We start from the raw sequence: 20,444 nt of genomic DNA, 5'->3' as shown, positions 1-20,444 counted from the left end.
ATACCCCTTAAGGAAAATAAATTTTATTATAATTGGCTATATTTTTGTGACCCTTAATTCTAAGTGGAAAACTCTAGGTTCACCACAGCCTCTTAAAACACTCGGATAGCTGTTCCCTACCCACCCCACCCCACCCTCCTTGGAGTCCACCTCACAGAGGAAGAGCTGCGGCAAAGCCGTAACCCTGCAGCTCTTTAGAAGGGTGTTGAGATGTACAGTTGACAGTGGCTGATCAAATGGAATGCTTTCATTATCTGTATATTTGTATATGTAGTCAAGGTAGTTAATTCCTCTTTGAGCAAAGTCCAGAATCCCAAAATTTTTAATAAATTCAAGGATAATTGTTTTCAGTTAAAATATAACCATGCTTATAATTAACCATGGTAACCAAAATGCAGAATAATGCTGTGCTCATGAGACTTTTTTCTACCTAAACAGAAATTTTATACTGTATTATTTTCCAGTCTTACTTTATATTACTTTTAAAGTAACCACATTATATATCCTAATATTTGGAATGTAGTATTTCTAAACAATAGCTTTTTTATGGAGCAAACTTCTCAATAGGATACCAGCTTAAGAAGAGCAATTTGACCCGTTATTTGGAATAAGTTTATGCCTGCCATAAATATCAGCATGCTAGGGTGTGTATTTGGATTATTTGAATTTCTTCTTTTGACTTCTAAAAGCACAGTACTCTGTCATACTTTTAAAATGTGGGTTTTTTTAAATTTGCAATTCCTTTTGGACTTTAAATTCCTCTGGCACAGGCATGAACACCCTTAATAGAGCCAAAATGTTCTTCTAGAAATGAAACAACTGTTTCTCGTGAGGCATGAGTAATCTTTAAAACCACCTGTTGTCTCTCTCAATATGCTGCTTATCCTTGTGTAGGCAGGTATTTATAAACATGAACTTCTTTAGTTCCCATCATTTCAGTCAGAAAAATCAAAGCTGTTTTTCCTGTAAGTTCTTCATTTTTAAAAGGTTGGTGATATTAACATGGCTGAAGCTCATCCTCCCCTTTCTATATGGAGGAAGTTTACGAGTAAAAGCATGGGACATATTTATTTAGTAAAGTTTTACCAGTTTTACTTGAATATGTGTTAATATTAATAAAAATATAATCTTGAGATTCCTTTTGAATAATTTTCCACTAAAAATAAAATGTATTTAAAAAATAATCTGAGTCATTTGTGCTCCTGTGAATTTTCAATGAATCTTTAAGGACAGGTACCTGGAAAATCCAATCTATGATTACCAGGCCCCAGGGTCACCCAAGGTACTCAACCCACAGTCTGCCTATTCTGGGCCACATCCATCTGTCCTCTCATCTCCAAAGAACCAGAGCAAGAAAAGATAAACCCACCCAGCGAGAAACTTGTTGGTCGTTACCTCTAGGTGGGTGAAAAGTTTCCATTATACAGTTTTGAAAATTATCAACTGATTGAGTCTTCTTTTTCTTCTTTTTTTGTCAACAGTGCCAATGGATTCGCTAATCCAGGAGCTCAGGTAAGATTTGCCCTGTATTACTTTTTTTCACATTAATGGGCTTTGATTATTTGAATAATTTGTACTTCTGAAGCCTCAGAATACTTGTTTTAACAGAAGGAATTGGCGAAAGGGCTTTTTCCATCCAGACGCTGTGTATGCACCAGCAAGGCAGAGGAGAATAACTGTACTAATACTTGATCCTGAACAACTCAATCTATTGTATTAATGACATAACAAAACAACGTTTTGCTGTGATGTGAGTGGTAGCCCACTTTTCTTCATCAAGCGTGTGCTCCCTTTGTGCACACCTTGCATGCGGTTGGATTTCACACTGATGGTCAGGGAAGAGCTGAGCTGTTATCCATGAACCTGACTGGTGGATAACCCAGATCCTAAGTTATCCACTTCTTACATTAAATAATTAGAAGATTTCAGGCCGAGGTGAGCAGATTTCCGGAGCTCAGGAGTTTGAGACCAGCCTGGGCAACACGGTGAAACCCCGATAGTACTAAAGTACAAAAAATTAGCCGGGCATGGCAGCATGAACCTGTAGTCCCAGCGACTCAGGAGGCTGAGGCAGGAGAATTGCTTGAACCTGGGAAGTGGAGGTTGCAGTGAGCTGAGATCATACCACTGCACTCCAGCCTGGGTGACAGAGTGAGACTCCATCTCAAAATAATAATAATAATAATAATAATAATAACTAGAAGATTCCATCGGGTAACTAATTTTTTAACCTAAACATGGGAACATAGTGTGACCAATAGTTTTTTTGAGTAGGTTCATGCATTTTCATCACAGATATTGTTGCTACTACACCTAGACAATATTGTGAAAATTCTACCCTAACATGTTTTCCAGGATAAATTCTAATTAGATTTTCTTTCAGTGTCTTTGTCAAGGTGTAGTCAAAAGAAAGTATGTTTTTTTAGGAAGAAACACATGCAGATGACACATTTTCTGTCAGGAACAAGATAATTGCTCTGTATATTTATCTACATGTGCTATTGACAACCTAGGAAGTCCCAAATCCACTATTTAGTCCACCTTTCCAGAAACAGCAGTGGTCTGTATTTGTTCCTCAGGGAAATGTTTGAAAAATGGAGGATGTGTAACAGTGTCTAATACACTTAAACTTTGTAAGGTATGTAATTTACACAGTTCTTTCTCCAGGCAACTGAGCTTGTGATTCCCCTAAAACACAGGCTGTCACTGTTGCTTCCATGTGGCTTATGATCTCTGTCATAGCGTTGGTTCATTTATGTAGCAAAACACTTGTCTGTTAGAATTCATGCAGATGCTCTTCTCTGTGGAGTTTTTCAGTAGGGAATCCATGGCCCTACCTGTGTAATCAATTTTGTCTTATGAATTTTATTTTGTTTTTATCTATTTATTTTTTTGAGACGTGGTCTCAAACGGTCTCAGTCTCTCAGGCTGGAGTGCAGTGGTGCGATCATGGTTCACTGCAACCTCAAACTCCTGGGCTCAGGCAATCCTCCTGCCTCAGCCTCTTGAGTAGCTGGGAGTACAGGTATGTGCCACCACACCTGGCTAATTTTTATATTTTTAGTAGAGACAGTGTCTTGCTATGTTGCCTAGGCTGGTCTCAAACTCCTGGGCTCAAGCGTTCCTCCCACCTCGGCTTCCCAAAGCTCTGGGATTAACAGGAGTGAGCCACTGCACCCAGCTTAAGAATTTTGATTTTGAAAGTATTTTGATAAGAACAGGACATATAGTATACCCCTACATTTGGACAGGATTAAACTGTTGAATAACCTTGGTCATTTAAATTATTGCCTTTAGAATTTGCTCTTATTTAAAATTCTTATCTTTCTGGAGGCTTTATTTATATCCCCTGTAGAATGTTCAAGAGAAGTTTAAAATGACCCAGTGCTCCAAGTGGGGGACATGTTTGCAGTCCCTGGAGTGGTTTCTTGGTTCTTGTTGTAGAATCAGGGTGCCCGTGGACATGAGGCCACTTACATGGTGAGGGACACCAGAGCCTTTTAAAGGAATCAAGCCATTTGGAGAAAAAAAAGGCCTTAATTTTAGTGATGTTTCTTGAAGGCAACTTTTATACAAGATAATCTTTAAGGAATTAATGTGTGTACATTGACCTAAGAAGAAAAATATAATTCATAGATAAAAAGTTAGGTATTAGCAGAGAGAAGCAAATTTGTGGGAAGAAATGTTTACTGTGCTCTATGTGGAGAAATAGAAATTACTGTTTGAGCATGTCAGTAGCATTAATAATAATTATATATGTGTGTGTATATATATATTGAGATGGAGTTTTGCTCTTGTTGCCCAAGCTGGAGTGCAATGGCACGATCTCGGTTCACCACAACCTCCACCTCCCGGGTTCAAGTGATTCTCCTGCCTCAGTCTCTAGAGTAGCTGGGATTACAGGCGTGCGCCACCATGCTGGGCTAATTTTGTATTTTTAGTAGAGACGGGGTTTCTCCATGTTGATCAGACTGGTCTCAAACTCCTGATCTCAGGTGATCTGCCCATCTTGGCCTCCCAAAGTGCTGGGATTACAGGCATGAGCCACTGCACCCAGCCAATAAACTAATATTTATTGGGGTCCTATGCCAGACACTCTTGGGCTTTCTTAACCTCTATTATCTCACTTAATCTTCCCGATAACCTTATAAGGCAGAAACTCTGATATTTCAATTTTCAGATGAATAAAGTGAAAATAAATAATTTAGGGAAATAACCCAAGGCTACACAGCTGTTAGGCAATCCAGACTTCGGACTCAAAGGCCAGCTTCTCACCCACCAGACTAGTCTTTCTCTCACACACAATTAATACTGTTTAGAGTAGAAACCAAAAAGCGATGTAAGCAACAAATTTCTCACAGTCTATATTTTTAACCCTTATGGTTTATCTTTCAAACAGCCTAGTTTTCTTAAATTTGGACAAATAATGTAGTTTAAGATAATAATGTTTCTATTTTCCTAATTCTCTAAAGATTATTTTTTGCCAGATATTTCATTTTAACTAATTTGTTATTAGAGTAACTCAGAAAGCTGATGATAATTGTTGGGAAAATTTATAAACATCATTAATTCACCTATTTTTCTTTAACGAGATCCAGCTTATAAAAATCACTAAGTGATTATTTGAAATTTTATAATCATTTCTGTTCAACAGAATGACCGTGCTTAGACAGACAAGGTCCCAAGTTGTTTCTTTTTGGTTTTGGTGGAGCCTCACCGTGTTGCCCAGGCTGGACTGCAGTGGAGCAATCTCGGTTCACTGCAACTTCCGCCTCCTAGGTTCAAGCTATTCTCCTGCCTCAGCCCCTGGAGTAGCTGGGACTACAGGCGTGTGCCACCACGCCCGGCTAATTTTTTGTATTTTTAGTAGAGACAGGGTTTCACTGTGTGAGCCAGGAAAGTCTCAATTTCCTGACCTTGGGATCCACCTGCCTCGGCCTCCCAAAGTGCTGGGATTACAGGCATGAGCCACCGCACCCGGCCCCAAGTTGTTTCTTAAGTAGTTTAAGTTGACCCAGACATAGATTTTAATTATTATTCTATGTAAATCTTGGGGGAAAAGTACTGATTCATATGGAAGCTTATATTTTTAGCATCTTTTAAATTTTTGTCCATTTCCTGCAATTCCTCTTCCAATTTTTTCCACAGGTTTGTTGTGATCCAGCACAACTGTGTGCCTGAATTCTGAATATCTTAGGAAATGTGGCATGTTTTCCCCAGCGTAAAAGTTATGGCTATTTTGTAGAGAACACTGGCAACTTTATTTGGTTCTTCTTTTTAGAATGCATTGGACATGTTATTGCTTCTAGGGCGACTACTTACAAAAGTACTAATACAAATGAAGCTAATTTAAATATACTGTATATTGTTCATGGCACTAATAAAATTGATACTGACATTCTCATCTTCTTATTATACTCTATGTCAGCTACTATCTTCACCATTAAAAAAGCAATTTATAACCACAGGCCCACCTTTAATCATATTCCTTATTAGCATTTCCAGTCTTTCCTCTAACACGATTCAGGTTACAGGTGGTGTCGAGAAGGCTCTCCTGTGTCTTTCTAAATCATGACCATTGAATTATCTCTGCGCTTTTCTTTTATTACTATTATCCTTAGTCTGAACCTCATGCTATTGCATCTACTAGTATTGGTAATTGTCTCTTGCATTGGCAAAGTGTTTTTACACCAGTCCAGCCCCCTTCCTCTAATTAGGAAAATATATTCTAGCCCCTGAAATGACTTTTGTATGTGACTACTTAGAGAGACAAATGAATTCAGGCCTCTTAAGTATATTAGAGTCAAATCTCTCTGTCCATTCATGGTCTTTTTGCTGTGTACCAATTTGTCAGCTTAAGTTTGGTAATGAAAGTTTTAATTTAAGTTTCTCTCTTTGTTTTATTTTACATAATTTCTTACTTTATATAAAATCCTATCATTTGGCATTTTCCTCTAAGTTTTAAAATGTTAAATATTTTATGAGCTCTCTAATCAATAAATTATAGGTTTATTTTATTTATTTATTTTGAGACAGGATCTCACTCTGTCACCCAGGCTGGAGTACAGTAGCGTGACCTTGGCTCATTGGAGCCTTAACCTCCTGGGCTCGGGCAATCCTTCGACCTCAGTCTTTGGAGTAGCTGGAACTACAGGCATGCGCCACCACACCCGGCTAATTTTGTTTATTTCTGTACAGATGAGGTTCTCACTATGTTGCTCAGCCTGGTCTCCATCAAACTCTCGAGCTCAAGTAATCTTCTTGCCTTGGCCTCCCAAAGTGCCGGGACTATAGGTGTGAGCCACCATGCCTGGCCTAGTTATAGATTTAACGATAACATTTCATGAGTATGTGAAAATTGTTATGCATTACAGATCTAGATGGCTTTCTAGTTTTTCTTTTATCTTATTTCATTCACTATAGTCTTTATATCAGTAATAAATACTTTAATATTTTGGAAGTTTTTTTTAGAATTCAGTTTCCTTTAGTGGTCATAATTTTATTGGAACTTATTACATAAAGATTTCTGGAGGTGACAACTAAAGAAAAAAGTGAACTGATCCTGATTTCTAATAGTTAAGTGTTCCATAAGTCCATCAGCCAGGCAAAAGGAAATTAATCATTTTAATCATGAGGTTAGAGAAAGTAAGGGAGAAACTCTCTTCTTTCCTTTTTGTGGTATTATTTCCAAATGTGGGGCTCAATGAATGTTTTAGAGATTTAATAGCGTAACTACTATATCATGTTGGCAATGTATCTTTTTCAATACTAGGACAGACCTGAACATTAGAATCCAAGAAACTAACGCCTTCAAGAAAACCCTTTTTACCTATAAGCCACTTTGAGAGGGACTCGAGACTGATCACCCAAGAAGCTGATGATAAGGATTAATTTAGAAGGGAGAAGTGTCCCTCCAGGGTGTGGGGGAGTTGTCTGTAGGGTTCAGTCACCCCGGCATCGGTCTTGTCCGTGCCTCTGTGTGATGGAGGGGCTCCGTGTGGAACATGAGGCTGGAGGTCTCACACCAACAGAATCATTGCAGAGATTATTTTTTGTTTACTGTACTGTTCTTACTAGGGCAGAAAAGTGTCTTAAAATATATTGGGGAAGCTTTCAATAAGAATAAAAACAAAAGAGAGTTTGTAGTTTAACAAGAAAAGCTGATGAACTCTAATGCTCTTGTATGTTTATGTATTTGCATAGCCTATTCTAGCATTTAGCGCTGAAGGTGTATTGAGTGGGCCTCAACAGGTACGCACTGAATGATTTGTTGGAACAATGTGCACAGCATCTGGTTGGAGCCATAGGGCAAGCCCGTAAAGTCGTCAGGACAAATGACATTACTTGCATTTACTCGTATGTGCTGAGTTCATGGAAGTTAAGTGCTTTATACCTGGCCTGTGACAGGGAAGCGACTGAACCAGAGACAGGACTCAGGTCCTGTCTCCAGTCCAGAGCCCGCACCCCCTGCAGCCGCGGGATATTGTCTGCTGCCACTGCAGGCTGCTGCATGCCACTTTACCATCCATACTTGGGGGGACTATTAATTTAAATTTTATCAATAAATTAATATATCAAGCTGAAAAGTATCCTAACCTTCCGACAAACCCTGCCACATCTTCATAATTCCCTGCACTGCTAATTATAAAGAGACTGCTGGCCGGGCATGGTGGCTCATCCCTGTAATCCCAGCACTTTGGGAGACTAAGGCAGGTGGAACACTTGAGGTTAGGAGTTTGAGACCAGCTTGGCCAACATAGCGAAACCCTGTCTCTACTAAAAATATGAAAATTAGCCAGGGGTGGTGGCACGCACCTGTGATCCCATCTACTCGGGAAGCTGAAGCAGGAGAATTGCTTGAACCCAGGAGGTGGAGGTTGCAGTGAGCCTAGATTGTGCAATCTAGGAAATACAATAAAATAAAATACAAATAAAATCAAAATTTAAAAAAAAATTTTAAAAAAGCAGACCACTACCATTTCCTTCTAAATTGTTTCCTAGAAGATAATTATGTGATTTTTAAGTAGATGTTAAAATATCTAGGAATGACTCAAATATACATCCATTTTATTTGTTTTTTCTTTTGAAATGCCATCTCCCAAGCGATGACCTATCAAGGGCCTTGTACTTCCAAGGCTGATTTTGCAGTATGGGAGGTGTGAGTCACTTAACCTACACCTGAGGCCTGTAATAGTCATTTACAAATGGACTAAAAGTGGAATCCTCTTCCTTCATAGTGCCCTAACCACAAAGGACTAAATAGTTAAGGTTTTTCCAGTTTTTATCACATGTATGTAATAAAATGTATATATTACATAAATTACATAGTACATAATATATATAACCGTGATTATACCAACCAACACACTGTAATAAAGCATAGTGTGTGTGTGTATATATGTATATATATAAAATGGTGATCACACAGGACAGAGCACTCCCCAACTTGTCTAAGGTGTACTTTAAATCTTAATATCTGTATTTTAGAAAAATACTATGGAGCTAATGAATAAATGTCCATAGAGTTAAGAGACTCAGAAACAAAATAAGAGCAGGAAAACGTGCTTCATTTTCTTTGCTTGTTTTTCTCTACATTCAAATATTATCACAAGGATATTGGTGGCCTCTGTCAACCAATAGATTATAGGATTTGAGAGTCTAAGGCACTAACATCTCTAAAAATCAGACATCTTCTAAAACTGTGGCAAAATGTCACCACCGCAGGCTATATGTAAGGATTGACTTGTATTGCTGCTTTTGCATTGTCAGAGCTTACCTACAGAGATAATTTTTTCATCCACTTAGCTTTTATTTTCTTGTAACATAAATACTTTTACACAGCAGAATTTGCCACTCTTGACTGAGGCATGAATATTTCCTTTGATATTTGTTCTTGTGCTCTAGCACAGTATTAGATGTTGCAGTGGATATGCAATTCACAGCATTGGTAACAAACCCAGGGTGTTATGTAACAGCATTGTTGAGGGTGAGAGGAGATCACGTCCAGCTTGGGACTCAGAGGTGCCCCCAGAGCCTGACAGCTCAGAACCATGGCATCCCCTGGAGGCTCACTAGAAATGCAGACTCCAGGGCTCTCTCTGGACTTTTAACAAGATTTATAAGAAATTAATGGGTGTTTGGAAGTTTGAGAGGCACACATCACAGAGACCATAGGTTGAACTTTACTAATTACTTAGAAAAACTCTTCTCACCATTGCTAATTTTTAGTGGTATGAAGGTTGGCTGAAAAGTCAAAAGTCTGGGTTTCTTTGGTATTTTCTTGATCTATGAATTCTTGGGGAATGTTAATCATTGTTTGCATTTCTATTTGAAGAAAAACAGCAGAATACAGAACAAATGTCCAAATCTTGACAGTAGTGTGGCAAAATGCACAACTCTTGGTCTATCTTTGTTTTTATCTCTTAGAAGTGTTTGAAATCAACCAGATCTTCCTTAAACATTCATCATGTATCAGAAATCAGAGTTTAAGGATGGAAACTTTTAACATCCTATTTTATATGCTTCCACAGATGACTCTATAACCACCTAGATTGTGTTCTCAGAGTATTTCATTACATGTCTCTGACAGAATCTGAAGTCTCCGTCAAATTCCATATGTCTGTCACACAGCTCCCTTGCAGCTTTGGTAATTTAGAAACTAAATTGCTAAAGCTCCTTTGGACTTGCTCAGGCACTGCACAGGTCATTGGCTCTCTTTGGTCCAAATCTTCTCACGCTCATGCACTCTTCAGCACCTCCAATGCAAGCAAAATTATTTGACAGCATATCTCGTTTCTCCCCGGTCCTATTTGAAGAAATGCATGAACTTTAATCATCAGGCAGAATACTTCCTATCTTGCTATCTTTTAAGCAAACTATACCTATTTGAGGTCTCATTTTAATTATATTATATGCTTGTAAACATAATGTTTCTGACACCTTGTAAATTTTTTTGCTGCTTAAAATGTGAACTGAAATAAAATGTGTCCCATAATGTTGACAAATGAACTCCCTATAATCCAAATATCATGTGCTCTGGTTTCCAATATTTCGTCTCAATGGGCAAATTCTCAAAACTCTACTGCAAACTCTTGCCTAGAATTTGACTGGTTTGTCAAATTCTGTGGTATGAAGGTTGGCAGAAAAGCCGAGAGTTTTTGTGGTGGAAGGAACACTGGGTTAACAGCAGCCCTGGTTTCCAGGGCTGTTTCCCTGACTAGCTGTGTGGCCTTGGAAAAGTGTTCAAAGACCAAGCCTTGCTGCCTTCTTGACTAATGAAACTTTTTGCATAGAGCACTTTGAGCCCTGGTGTCACAGTTTCCCCTGCCCCCTCCATCTCAAAACATACCTTTAAAAAAGTTTTGATTTATCATACCTAATTCTGACTTTTTAATATACTGCCTACTTTTTGAAGACAAGGAATCTATTTTATTTACCAGTGTAGGCCTCATACATGATGTTACTTGAGAAATATTTTATTTTACATTATCTATCCCTGTATGTTTAACCTGTTGATGTATTCAGCTGTATCTTGTGAGTTCATTTTTATCTTTGATATTCTCCTTTGCTACCTTTTCATTTGGGTTTTTTGCTTGCGTCATTTTTCTTCTCATTTAGTTTCTTCTCCCTGTAGGAGAAAATCATTTTTATCCCCCTTCCCACCAACAAATTTTGTTTTTTCAATATCATCACCATCCTGTTTTCTAAGAAAATCCTACATCTAACACTACTTCTAATTTTTCATGTTAGAAAACGTTCTTTCCATCTCAACTCTGTTCTAGGCCATGCCTGACATAATTCTTTCCTTTGTCTTTTGACGTATGGAATTTGTACTCGTTCTTTCAGGCTCAAGACTGACACCACCTTCTCCATGAGTTATCCCCATGACCTCCCAGACTAAGACTTTTTCCCATTGTGTTCCCTAAGCAGTTCTTTACTTGTCTGTTTCAAAACACTTATTACTTTGAATTGTAGCTATTTTGTCATTCACTCATCCATCTGTCCACCCATTCAGAAGAAGAAAGCAGATTATATGCCTTCGGCTTTACAATTTCGTTAGGGAGACAATAAAAAAGGAAAAAACTATATTTTTTTAAAAAACAAAACTTTATCATATATAATTCTGCCTTTTTAATATACTGACTACTTTTTAAAGACAAAAAATCTGTTTTATTTACCAGTGTAGGTCTCGTACAGGATGTTACTAGAGAAATATTTTATTTTACATTATCTACCCTTGTTTGTTTTGAGAATAAATAATGTAGCTTGTAATTCATGATAAACGCATTTCTATTTAACATGTTGATTCTCTATAACTGTCTTTAAAGTGCTTACAACTTCTTTCCTTCCAAGATCGTAAGTTCTTTCCCTAATTCTATCCCTTTACTTATATTTTTAAGAAAATTTTATTTTATTATGATAAGAACACCTGAACCCTACCCGCATAACAATCTAGTTCTGGCCCCTTTAAAACCAAGGCTGTTTAGCCAGCAGTTTCCATTGGCCCCTCAATTACAAATCAGCCTATTCTGTTTAATCGTTTCTAGTTCATTTTTCTACAATCAATAAGGGTCTTCCTTTATAAGTGTATTTTATCAAAGTATCAGACATACAAAGGAGATGTTCTTAATTCTGCCAATGTCTCACTTGGTTTCATTTGGTCATTTTCAACTGGGAAGAGAAAATAAAACTGGAAACAATGCGCCCACTGCCCATTCCTGAGCTGCTTGTAGGAAGGGGTCAGCCCAGGGAGTCTGAGGACGGGCGTGGTGTCAGACTGCCGAGCCAGAAAGCAAAGTGACTGCCAGAACCCGGGAACTCTTAGACGAGATTGAAAGCTGAACAGCCAGGCATGGACAATGTAGATTGGGACGAAGAGTTGCATCTGAACAGTGGGTTTTTTGTTTTGTTTTGTTTTGTTTTGTTGAAAGGATTCTCACTGTGGTTCTCTGCCTGAGGCACAGGAACTACTCTGGGAGGCTAGCCTGGGGGTGGTTCTCAAAACTGGGGTGGGGAATGTTCTTCTAGGGTCCCCTGCAAAATCAGGGCAGGGGAGTGAACCCTGCATAGGGAAATATTGTAACATGCCCCTGGGGGCGTTCTCTTTGCCTTTGCTCCAGTGTCGAGGCTCAGGGTAAATTCTATTCTTCCAGATTGCCCCTGTGAGAATAGAGCGAAGTAGACTCCTAGACTCCTCAAAGTGCTCAAGGTAATTCTCCCAAGACCCTAAGGGCCATCCTCCTGGTCTTTGGAAGCCGACCCAGAGCCTACAGTCTGTCCTGGAGGATCAGCAAGCTCTGCGTTCTTCAAGGAAGGGCTGGAAGGCTCACACAAGCCTGGCCATTGACAAAGAAACTTGGCTTCCCAACACTGCAACCTCCCTGGTTTCCTCTACCTCTCAGACTGCATCTTCTCAGGTCTGCTTGCTGGTTCCTCAACACCCCAGTCTCTGACACTGGATTCCCCAAGGTGCATCCTTGATCCTCTTTGGTGGTGATCTTTTGGTGATCTCCGTGGGGCTTTCAATACATTTGCATGTCCATAATTTTACATCCCCAGCACTTCTCTCTTTCCTGAATTTCAGACTCATATAACCGACTGTGTAGACAGCATCTGCAAATGGATCTCTGATAAGTATTCAAAATTAAAATCATTATCTTCTGCCATAAATCGATATACCCATCATCTTCCCATGTCAGTAAATGGGGACATTCAAAAGTCTTGAAGGCATCCTCGACTCTCCTCTTCAGACTCTGTATCCAGTCTGTCCAAATATCCTGATGGCTCTAACTTCAAAATGAATCTGACCATTTCTCACCACCTGTGCTGCTGTCACAGGCCCCTAAGCCATCACAGCTCACTCCAATCACTGTCAGCACCTTCTCACGGCTTTCCTGCCCCTGTTCTTCCTCATGTAAGATTCACTCCATGAGACAGTCAGAAGCCCTTCAATGAGTTTCCCCTTTCTTAAAGAAAAAGACCACATCTTTACTCTGGCCTGGTCTCCCTGCCTGTTCATTGCCCCCTGCCCAACTAGAATCCGCGCTGGGTCCCCCAGACCTGCCAAGTCTCAGGCTTTGGCATGCTATTACCACTGTCTGGAATGTTGCTCCCTGCACAACTGCGAGTCTCACATGCTCACTTGCACCAGGTTTTTGCTCAATGCCTCCTTGTCAGCAAGAACTTCCTTGACCTTAGCCTTTACAATTACAAGCCCCTATTCCAGCTTTCTTTATTATTCTCCTTCTGCTTTATTTTTTATGAAAAAAATTTGTCACCTTTTGACACACAATCCAACTACTTATTTACTTTGTTCCTAATCTGTATTTTTTTCACAAGAATATAAGTTTTGTGGAGCAGGAATCTCCTATCTCATTGATAATATCCACAACATCTAGAATAGTGCCTGCCACATTATAGGAGGTAATAAAAAAAAAACTGAATAAATGTGTTCTGAGTACTGTAGAAGGCATTGGAATGAGACACAGGAACTCACAGTTTTTGAAAGCTAACACCTACAAGTCATGAAAACACATTGTGGTAATTCCTATACAACAGATTTATGTAAGGGAGCACACTGGAATGAGCAGCTCCTTCTGACTGGGGGTTTGACCTGAGTTTGAAGGAAAAGAAATTGCCCAGGAACTTCTGCTGTCACAGAGCAGGCACTCCATACAAATGAGCTAAACGAGAGTGCGTGGCAAACTCTTCCAGAAGTCTGGTTCTTGGCTTGCTATGGGTTTAGGTGGTCTTGGGTCAAAGGAGCAAGGATATATAGGAATAGAGATTGCTCCTTGAGTACATGTGAAACACAGTTCTCTCCATTACTTTGAATTTACTTCTACTGGCCTTTGTTTAACAAGATATCCTCATCTTTTAAAAGCAACAGAAAATCATATATCAGAAGAAAACTTGTAGTTCACGATCCAAAAGTCTTCAATTTTTATAATTTTATGCCTTCATGAATCAAGCTTTGATGTTCTGTTTATTTCTATATTTATAACAGATGCAGGGCAATCTCTTGGCAACACAGTAGACCAAGGCTGCAGACAGGTTTTTAACCCCACGCGATGCCTGTGTACCATGGGAACAGCCCTATAAGTAACGATTTACATTTGCAGGATAGCTCCCAGAAGTCCAGCCAGCCAACATGAGGTTCAAAGGGTAAAATGAGCATCCTGAGCCCTTCCATGCCCTGAAGCACTGCCTGTGTCTCAGAAACTGTGCAGACACCTTTAAATGCCTTGTCTTGCTTGCTTGATCTTTAGTACCAGGAGGTGGGTGCTACTGTCCACGTTGTCTAGATGAACAGACTGGCTCAGAACCGTGTCACGGGTGGCTTTGACATTCTCCAGAAAGAGCAGTTGTATAATAACCTGAATAAGAATATGAAATGTTAAAGAAAAAAAGGTTATGTGATGAAATCTTAAACTAGGAAGTAAGCACTGGCAAAATAGCCACTTCCACCTCCACCGGTGAATGGAAACATCAGGGCACCCCATGAGTACCAATGAGGCCATGGCAGAAGCAGTGTCGGGGCTAAGCCTATTGACCTCTAGGTGCCCACAGCTCCTCAGTGGGGCTGGAAGGAGGTGGGCCTGGGGAAGTGTCATTTGTCAGTAGCTCTGGTATTGCATATAGAGGAAGGCACAGGTACGTGTAGAAGGGGTTAGGACTACAGGAAGTGATATGTGGAGCTTGCAGGCTTCATTTTCAGCTGAGTGCTCCTCTATCAGGTTATTTCTGTTTCAAGTTATTTGTAATTCAATAGGATACTTGGTTGTGGAAACATTCCACAGATTTGTGTGTATATATATATATATATATACACATATACACACACATAGAGATACTACACATACATTTATACACACATAATTATAATAATATATCAAAGTAGGTGATCCTTGCTAACTCAGTATGCACATGACTACTGTAACACATGGTCCTTCTTTTAAATATTACTCCAGGATGTTAGTGAGTTCTGTTAAATGATTCATGCAATGTTCCAGTGAAGTGGAGAAGGATAAATGGAAGTATTCCAAATATCAAACAAATCTTATTCATATTTAGCAAAGACCTGTGTATATGTATAGGTTTTTAGTTTTTTTGTGTGCAGAAAACTAAAAAAGGAGCCTAGATTTATGAGCCACACCTCCATATTCGGCTAAATGTCAAGAAGTGAAATTGACATGTATGATAGTAGTTATAAAACAGCCATGGCCGGGCGCAGTGGCTCACGCTTGTAATCCCAGCACTTTGGGAGGCCGAGGCTGGGGGGTCACAAGGTCAGGAGTTTGAGACTAGCCTGGCCAGTATGGTGAAACCCCATCTCTACTAAAAATACAAAAATTAGCCAGGCCTGGTGGCAGGTGCCTGTAGTCCCAGCTACTCAGGAGGCTGAGGCAGGAGAATCATGAAGGTTGCAGTGAGCCGAATCGCACCACTGCACATTGCACTCCAGCCTAGGTGACAGAGCAAGACTCTGTCTCCCAGAAAAAGGAAAAAAGAAAAAAAGAAAGGAAAAAAAACCAGCCATATGGTCTTTAGAAAGCCTTTTGTCTTAGTAACTTAAAAAGCCAGGAAAGTACTATATTGCTCATATTACTGAAGAAGTTCTGTCTTTGTGTATGTGTGTGTGTGTGTGTGTGCTTGTTTTGTTTTGCTTTTTTCCCTCTGTGGGTCTCTATCTTCTATTATCATGTCTGCCCTGTAGGCTGTCTCTCTGTGGGTTGTGCTGTGTCTGTGTTTCTGCTAGCCTTTGACTATGTAACTGTGACATGTGCACACTTAGTTCCCTTCCTTCTTTCTGGCCTCCCTGCCTTCATTCCTTCTGTTTTCTTCCATCTTACCCAGTCTTTCTCACTGTTCCTTCTTTTTATTTTATCTTTCCTTCTTCAGATTTCTACTCTAAGTGTTCATGCTAGAGAACAGAAGGACATCTGTACTTTATTCATTACCGTACTAATTAGACCTTTATATTTCCTGGTCTTCACTTAAAGCCCTCCTAAATTAACTCAATTTTACATATGTGGCCCTGGTTTGAGTGCTTCTGGGGGTGACTGACCCAGAGTAACAAAGAAGCTCCAACCCCATCATCAGCTAATGATGTTTACTTTGTGAATAAATGAGATCGTTTTCATTAGTAAGGCTGTGCCTGCATCACAAACATAAATAGGAACTTAGTATTTGATGGATTTGGACATGATGTGTTACAGAGACAATTTTCTTAGGCTGTCCACAATAACCTCCCCAACACATCCCGAGTTGTCTGGATAATTCACATGAACTTAAGTTTAGGTGCATGAATAAAATATTAATTGCCTTTGTTACTTTTGTTTAAGAGTAACTTTGCAGCAGGCATTTTTCTAAGTATTTTACAATCACTGTCACTTACTATGTTCCAATGTCCCCATTCAACACCGAAAGCCGAAATAGAATTTTGAAATGGATTTTGCTAGGACGTGGCTCCTGGTTCTGCATTCTATTCAACAACCTCCATTAAAATGTAAAATTCTTATCTTGTTTATAAAATAACTGCAATTTACTTTGAACTCCAACTTTTACGACAAAGTTAACTGTTTCTCCTTTTCTTGGAAGTATGCATGCAAGGGTTCCATTTCTCCTCAAACTGCAAAAAGGGTTTCCACAGTGCCTAGAAGATGCATAGCAAATAACCCTTACCTCCAGGAGGCCCTGGGACCTGTGCTATGCGTGAATGGCAGTTGGCTCCCTTCTCCTTGAGGGTTAATTCCAAGACCCCGGTGGCTGCCTGAAACCTCAGATAGTACCAAACCCTATATACACTATGTTTTTTCCTATACATACATACCTATGATAAAGTTTAAGTTATAACATAGGCACATAAAGACATTAACAACATAACTAATAATAAAATAGAACAGTTATAAAAATAGGCTGCAATAAAAGTTATACAAATGAGGTCTCTCTCTCAAAATACATATTATACTATACTCACCTATTTTCAGACCTCGGTTGACTACAGTCAACTGAAACCATGGAAAATGAAAGCATGGACAAGGGGGGACTACCGTATGAAATCAGGGAGAAAAGACACGGTACATCAGTCCTCATAGGACATCAGTCCTCACAGGACGAATGCAGGCATTTGCCAAATAAAAACAGAGGAAGTGGATTACGTGGTGGGGTGAATGAAGCTTCTGCATCATTCATGGGCGGTTTTGAAAAGAATATGAAGATACTTGTATTTAAGGTTTCTTTTTCTTTTAAGTATGATGTTTAGGGTTTACCAAACTTTCTCCCAGGGAAAAACTGAGCCGGCATGGTTGGTTCCTCCACTGACCCAGGAGCAGCCTTGTAGCCCTAGCCTAGGCAGGTGGGAGGAAAGAAGGGGAGAGACAAGGGCACCTCCCAGTCTTACCCTCTGCCCTAGACCTCTACTTCTGTGCTTAAGCAGCACCCAAGTCTTTTCTGCTTTTAATTAACCATTTTTTGCAAGCATATTCTGCTAATAAAATTTCTGCTTGGTAACGTGATTGCTATTTCAAATTAGATGAAATACTAAATGGGGGAACATTTTATTTTCTTCTAAAACTAGGTGTTTGTGAATTTACAAAATGTGGAATCGATGTGGTCTGATCACATGCTAAGATGATATATACAAATAAAGTACAGGATTTTTATCCCCCATTATTGTGGCATTTCACAGCTCTTATTGTTTTACTTTATTTTTTGGTTAGAAATGCAAACTTCAAGAAAAAAAAAAAAGAAAAAACAAGATAATTTAGATTATTCACCAAGTTAGTTAAGATAAAATTGAGGCACTTTGAACTCAATTCTATAAATTCATTTAATGGGAATATGATTACCTTAGATGATGAAGGTGCTTTTGTTACTCAACCACATTTAATATTTTTTAGCAGATACAGTCTATTAATAAAACTCAGTACTTATCCAAGATCAATTAAAATGCTGCAATAATATTCTTTAAACGTTTTTTTAAGATTATTTTAAATATTCCTTCCTCAGATGTAGTGATGATTTTGGTAAGGCAAATATTCATAAACTAAGTAAATTTTATTTTTGTCTTTATGATCAAAATAAGATAATTCATTTAATTTTTCCTAATACTTTTTGTTTTATAATGCTGTTTGACAAAATAAGTATAAAATCACATATATTTCATTGTATTATATACTCAAAAGAAAGTATTTTGAAGTATTACTCAAATTAAAATAACAGTGTGGGCTTTAATGAAGCCAAATTCACTAGCAAACAAAAATAGTAATAAATCTCTCTTTGTATCTGAATTCTTTCAGTATGTTGATTCTAAAAGCCACATCATGTTCATCTCTTAGTATCTTCAATTTTCTAATTTTATCTTATTATATTCAATTTCTACTCTTTCCGGTACATCCCTATGATCCATTATGTCACCTTTTTGAAGAAGCCAGATCCTGTTTCTATATTGTATAGCTAATCCATGGCTATGCAGTAGCTGAACTGCTCAGTCAATTTCTAGGCACTTAAGAGGAGTTTGGGAGTGCCCAAATGATTTAACTAAGACATATTGTCTTTGAGTGTAAATTGGAAGACATTTATTTGTATTTTATATTAAATGGTATTTCAAATGTTGGTGTATAATTTTGTGTTTTAGCCAATGACTGAACAGTTGTTTCTTTAAAAACTTTGGTCCATGTGAGAATTAAATTATCTTTAAAACTGTATGATTGTTCATGTTTTTGAAGAGCAGATTTTGGAACTGATCAGTTCATGATGTCGCGGTCATTCAGCCAATCTTTGTGTGGACCAGTTAGGGTTACTTGGCTCACCGGCTTCAGCTGACTTACTTCCTGTCTCTTCTTTGGCTGTCTAGCAAAAACACATCCTCAGTGGTGGGGAGCTGGGCAGAGAAGCCCACATGGATAAGGGAAGTTAGTCCCATCATCTGCACAGTAATGGGTGGCTGTTGATGGCTCTCCCGGAGGAAGGCAGTTTTCCAGATGCAAGATGTGTGCTATCACCAACATACATCTTCATATGCTCGCATCTGACTGGGGCTTAACTTCAGTGGTCATTCACTGAGCATGCTCCTACCACACAGACCTTATTATGCACAAGAGATAAAAAGACGAGCAAGAAACGGTTTCTGTTCTCTTGTAGATGTTTCCAGGTTACTGGGGAAGATGATTATAATGTAGAGAGATATGGTTTATAATCAGGGTGAATGCCAAATGCCTTGCTGGCACAGAAGCAATGTGTTGTGACGGTGTCACCGGAATTACATCACAAAGAAAGGTCTATTCATCCAGCGTGAAGTGGTAGCCGGGGAATCCCACCTACCTACTATTACCTCACGATTCAGAGGAAATTTCCTGTTACTCCTCTTACTGTTATTAAATTGTATCTTGTAATGGCTTGGTTATTTTATGAAAAAAATTCTGTGGTAGATGATATTCAATTAATTTATCATTTATAAGACTTAATCCCAACTAAATGAGAAAAAAAGCATCTGTTAGCTTTGGCCTTATGGTAAAAAATTCTCCCCTTTTATAAACCTGATATTATCAGATAACCTTGTCAATGGAATCAGTGTTCCATGACAGCAAACCAATCATCAATAAATGGCAACAACTTATTAGTTGCTGAATTTATGACATGAGTAATAGGAGAAGGCTTCAATTATAGGTTCACTATTGGACACACTGTAGCTCTGTAAACATGAGTGTGGTCACAAAGTTTCTAAGACATAGGTGAGCGAGTCGGCTCATGAAGTTCAGGGATTATCCTTACAGAAGGAGCAATAGCTTCACAGTCCTCACTGGGTAAAAGTGAATTTGTCATTTACAGTGGCCCGTTAACTCTCTTAGGAATCACAAGGCCTATTTCAGATGAATGCACAAGACTGTAACTTTTCCCCAGGGTCCTGTCTCCTGATTTCCTAAAAATGCAGCCCAGTTAGCCATGTACAGATTGTTTGTGTATCTTGCAGCACAGCCTGCCAGGGAGTAGTACCTGTCAGATGTGAGGGAAGCGGGACTGGGCAGAGAGAAGTTGAATTGCAGTGCAGGTTCTATGGAAGCCTTAGCCAACTCTGCCAAGAGCTTTGGTGATAGGTTCCTCTTCAGAGTCAGTCCTGCCTTGAGGCAAGTGTGAATATGGGCTGTCCCAGGGAGATATGACTTTGGGTTAAATGGCTATCTGGTTGAGGGCAATTTTCAGAAGTGAATTCAGCTAAGGCCCATCAGCTCCCCATACTTTCAGCCAGTGGGGAAGATGTGCACCTTAGTCCTGAAGGGAAGAGGAAGTGCATACCATGGTATCCACTAACATCTACACCTTTTCAACTTGAATCCTTTTATACTTGCTTTGTATATTAACTTCATTATGTACCTATACTTCTACCCATTCCCTTCATCCTTGCCAAGTTCCTCTGCTTATCTAGACAGTTTACTTGGTTGCAC

General features: G+C 39.0%; 1 protein-coding gene and 2 long non-coding RNA genes across 49 annotated transcripts in view; 2 read left to right on the top strand and 1 right to left on the bottom strand.

Moving 5' to 3' along the window:
• The window catches only part of ST18 (ST18, C2H2C-type zinc finger), a 306,347-nt gene that overhangs the window by 203,485 nt on the left and 82,418 nt on the right, over nt 1-20,444 (top strand). For 44 of the 47 annotated variants that reach the window (XM_025393503.1, XM_025393495.1, XM_025393485.1 and 41 more), the window contains one exon: nt 1,482-1,512. In XM_025393503.1, coding sequence (XP_025249288.1) covers nt 1,482-1,512 — 31 coding nt within the window. Of the gene's footprint in view, nt 1-1,481; nt 1,513-3,780; nt 3,996-12,152; nt 12,469-20,444 lie in introns of all 47 variants that reach the window. The other 3 variants (XM_025393521.1, XM_025393522.1, XM_025393523.1) reach the window with 3 other exon arrangements.
• Nucleotides 1-20,444, top strand: part of LOC112630361 — a 236,596-nt gene that overhangs the window by 203,419 nt on the left and 12,733 nt on the right. The window contains exon 6 of the long non-coding RNA XR_003120853.1: nt 1,482-1,512. This is a non-coding gene — a long non-coding RNA (uncharacterized LOC112630361). The remainder of the gene's footprint in view (nt 1-1,481; nt 1,513-20,444) is intronic.
• On the bottom strand, nt 13,968-19,203 carry LOC112630364. The gene is made up of 2 exons (XR_003120858.1): nt 18,813-19,203; nt 13,968-14,375 (listed from the first exon to the last, which is right to left on the bottom strand). It is a non-coding gene; the product is annotated as an uncharacterized LOC112630364 (long non-coding RNA).

Source organism: Theropithecus gelada, chromosome 8, assembly GCF_003255815.1.
Source record: "Theropithecus gelada isolate Dixy chromosome 8, Tgel_1.0, whole genome shotgun sequence".
Classification (NCBI taxonomy): domain Eukaryota; kingdom Metazoa; phylum Chordata; class Mammalia; order Primates; family Cercopithecidae; genus Theropithecus; species Theropithecus gelada.
The sequence above is the reverse complement of the archived record's forward strand: the minus strand, read 5'-3'. Positions and strand labels throughout refer to the sequence as shown.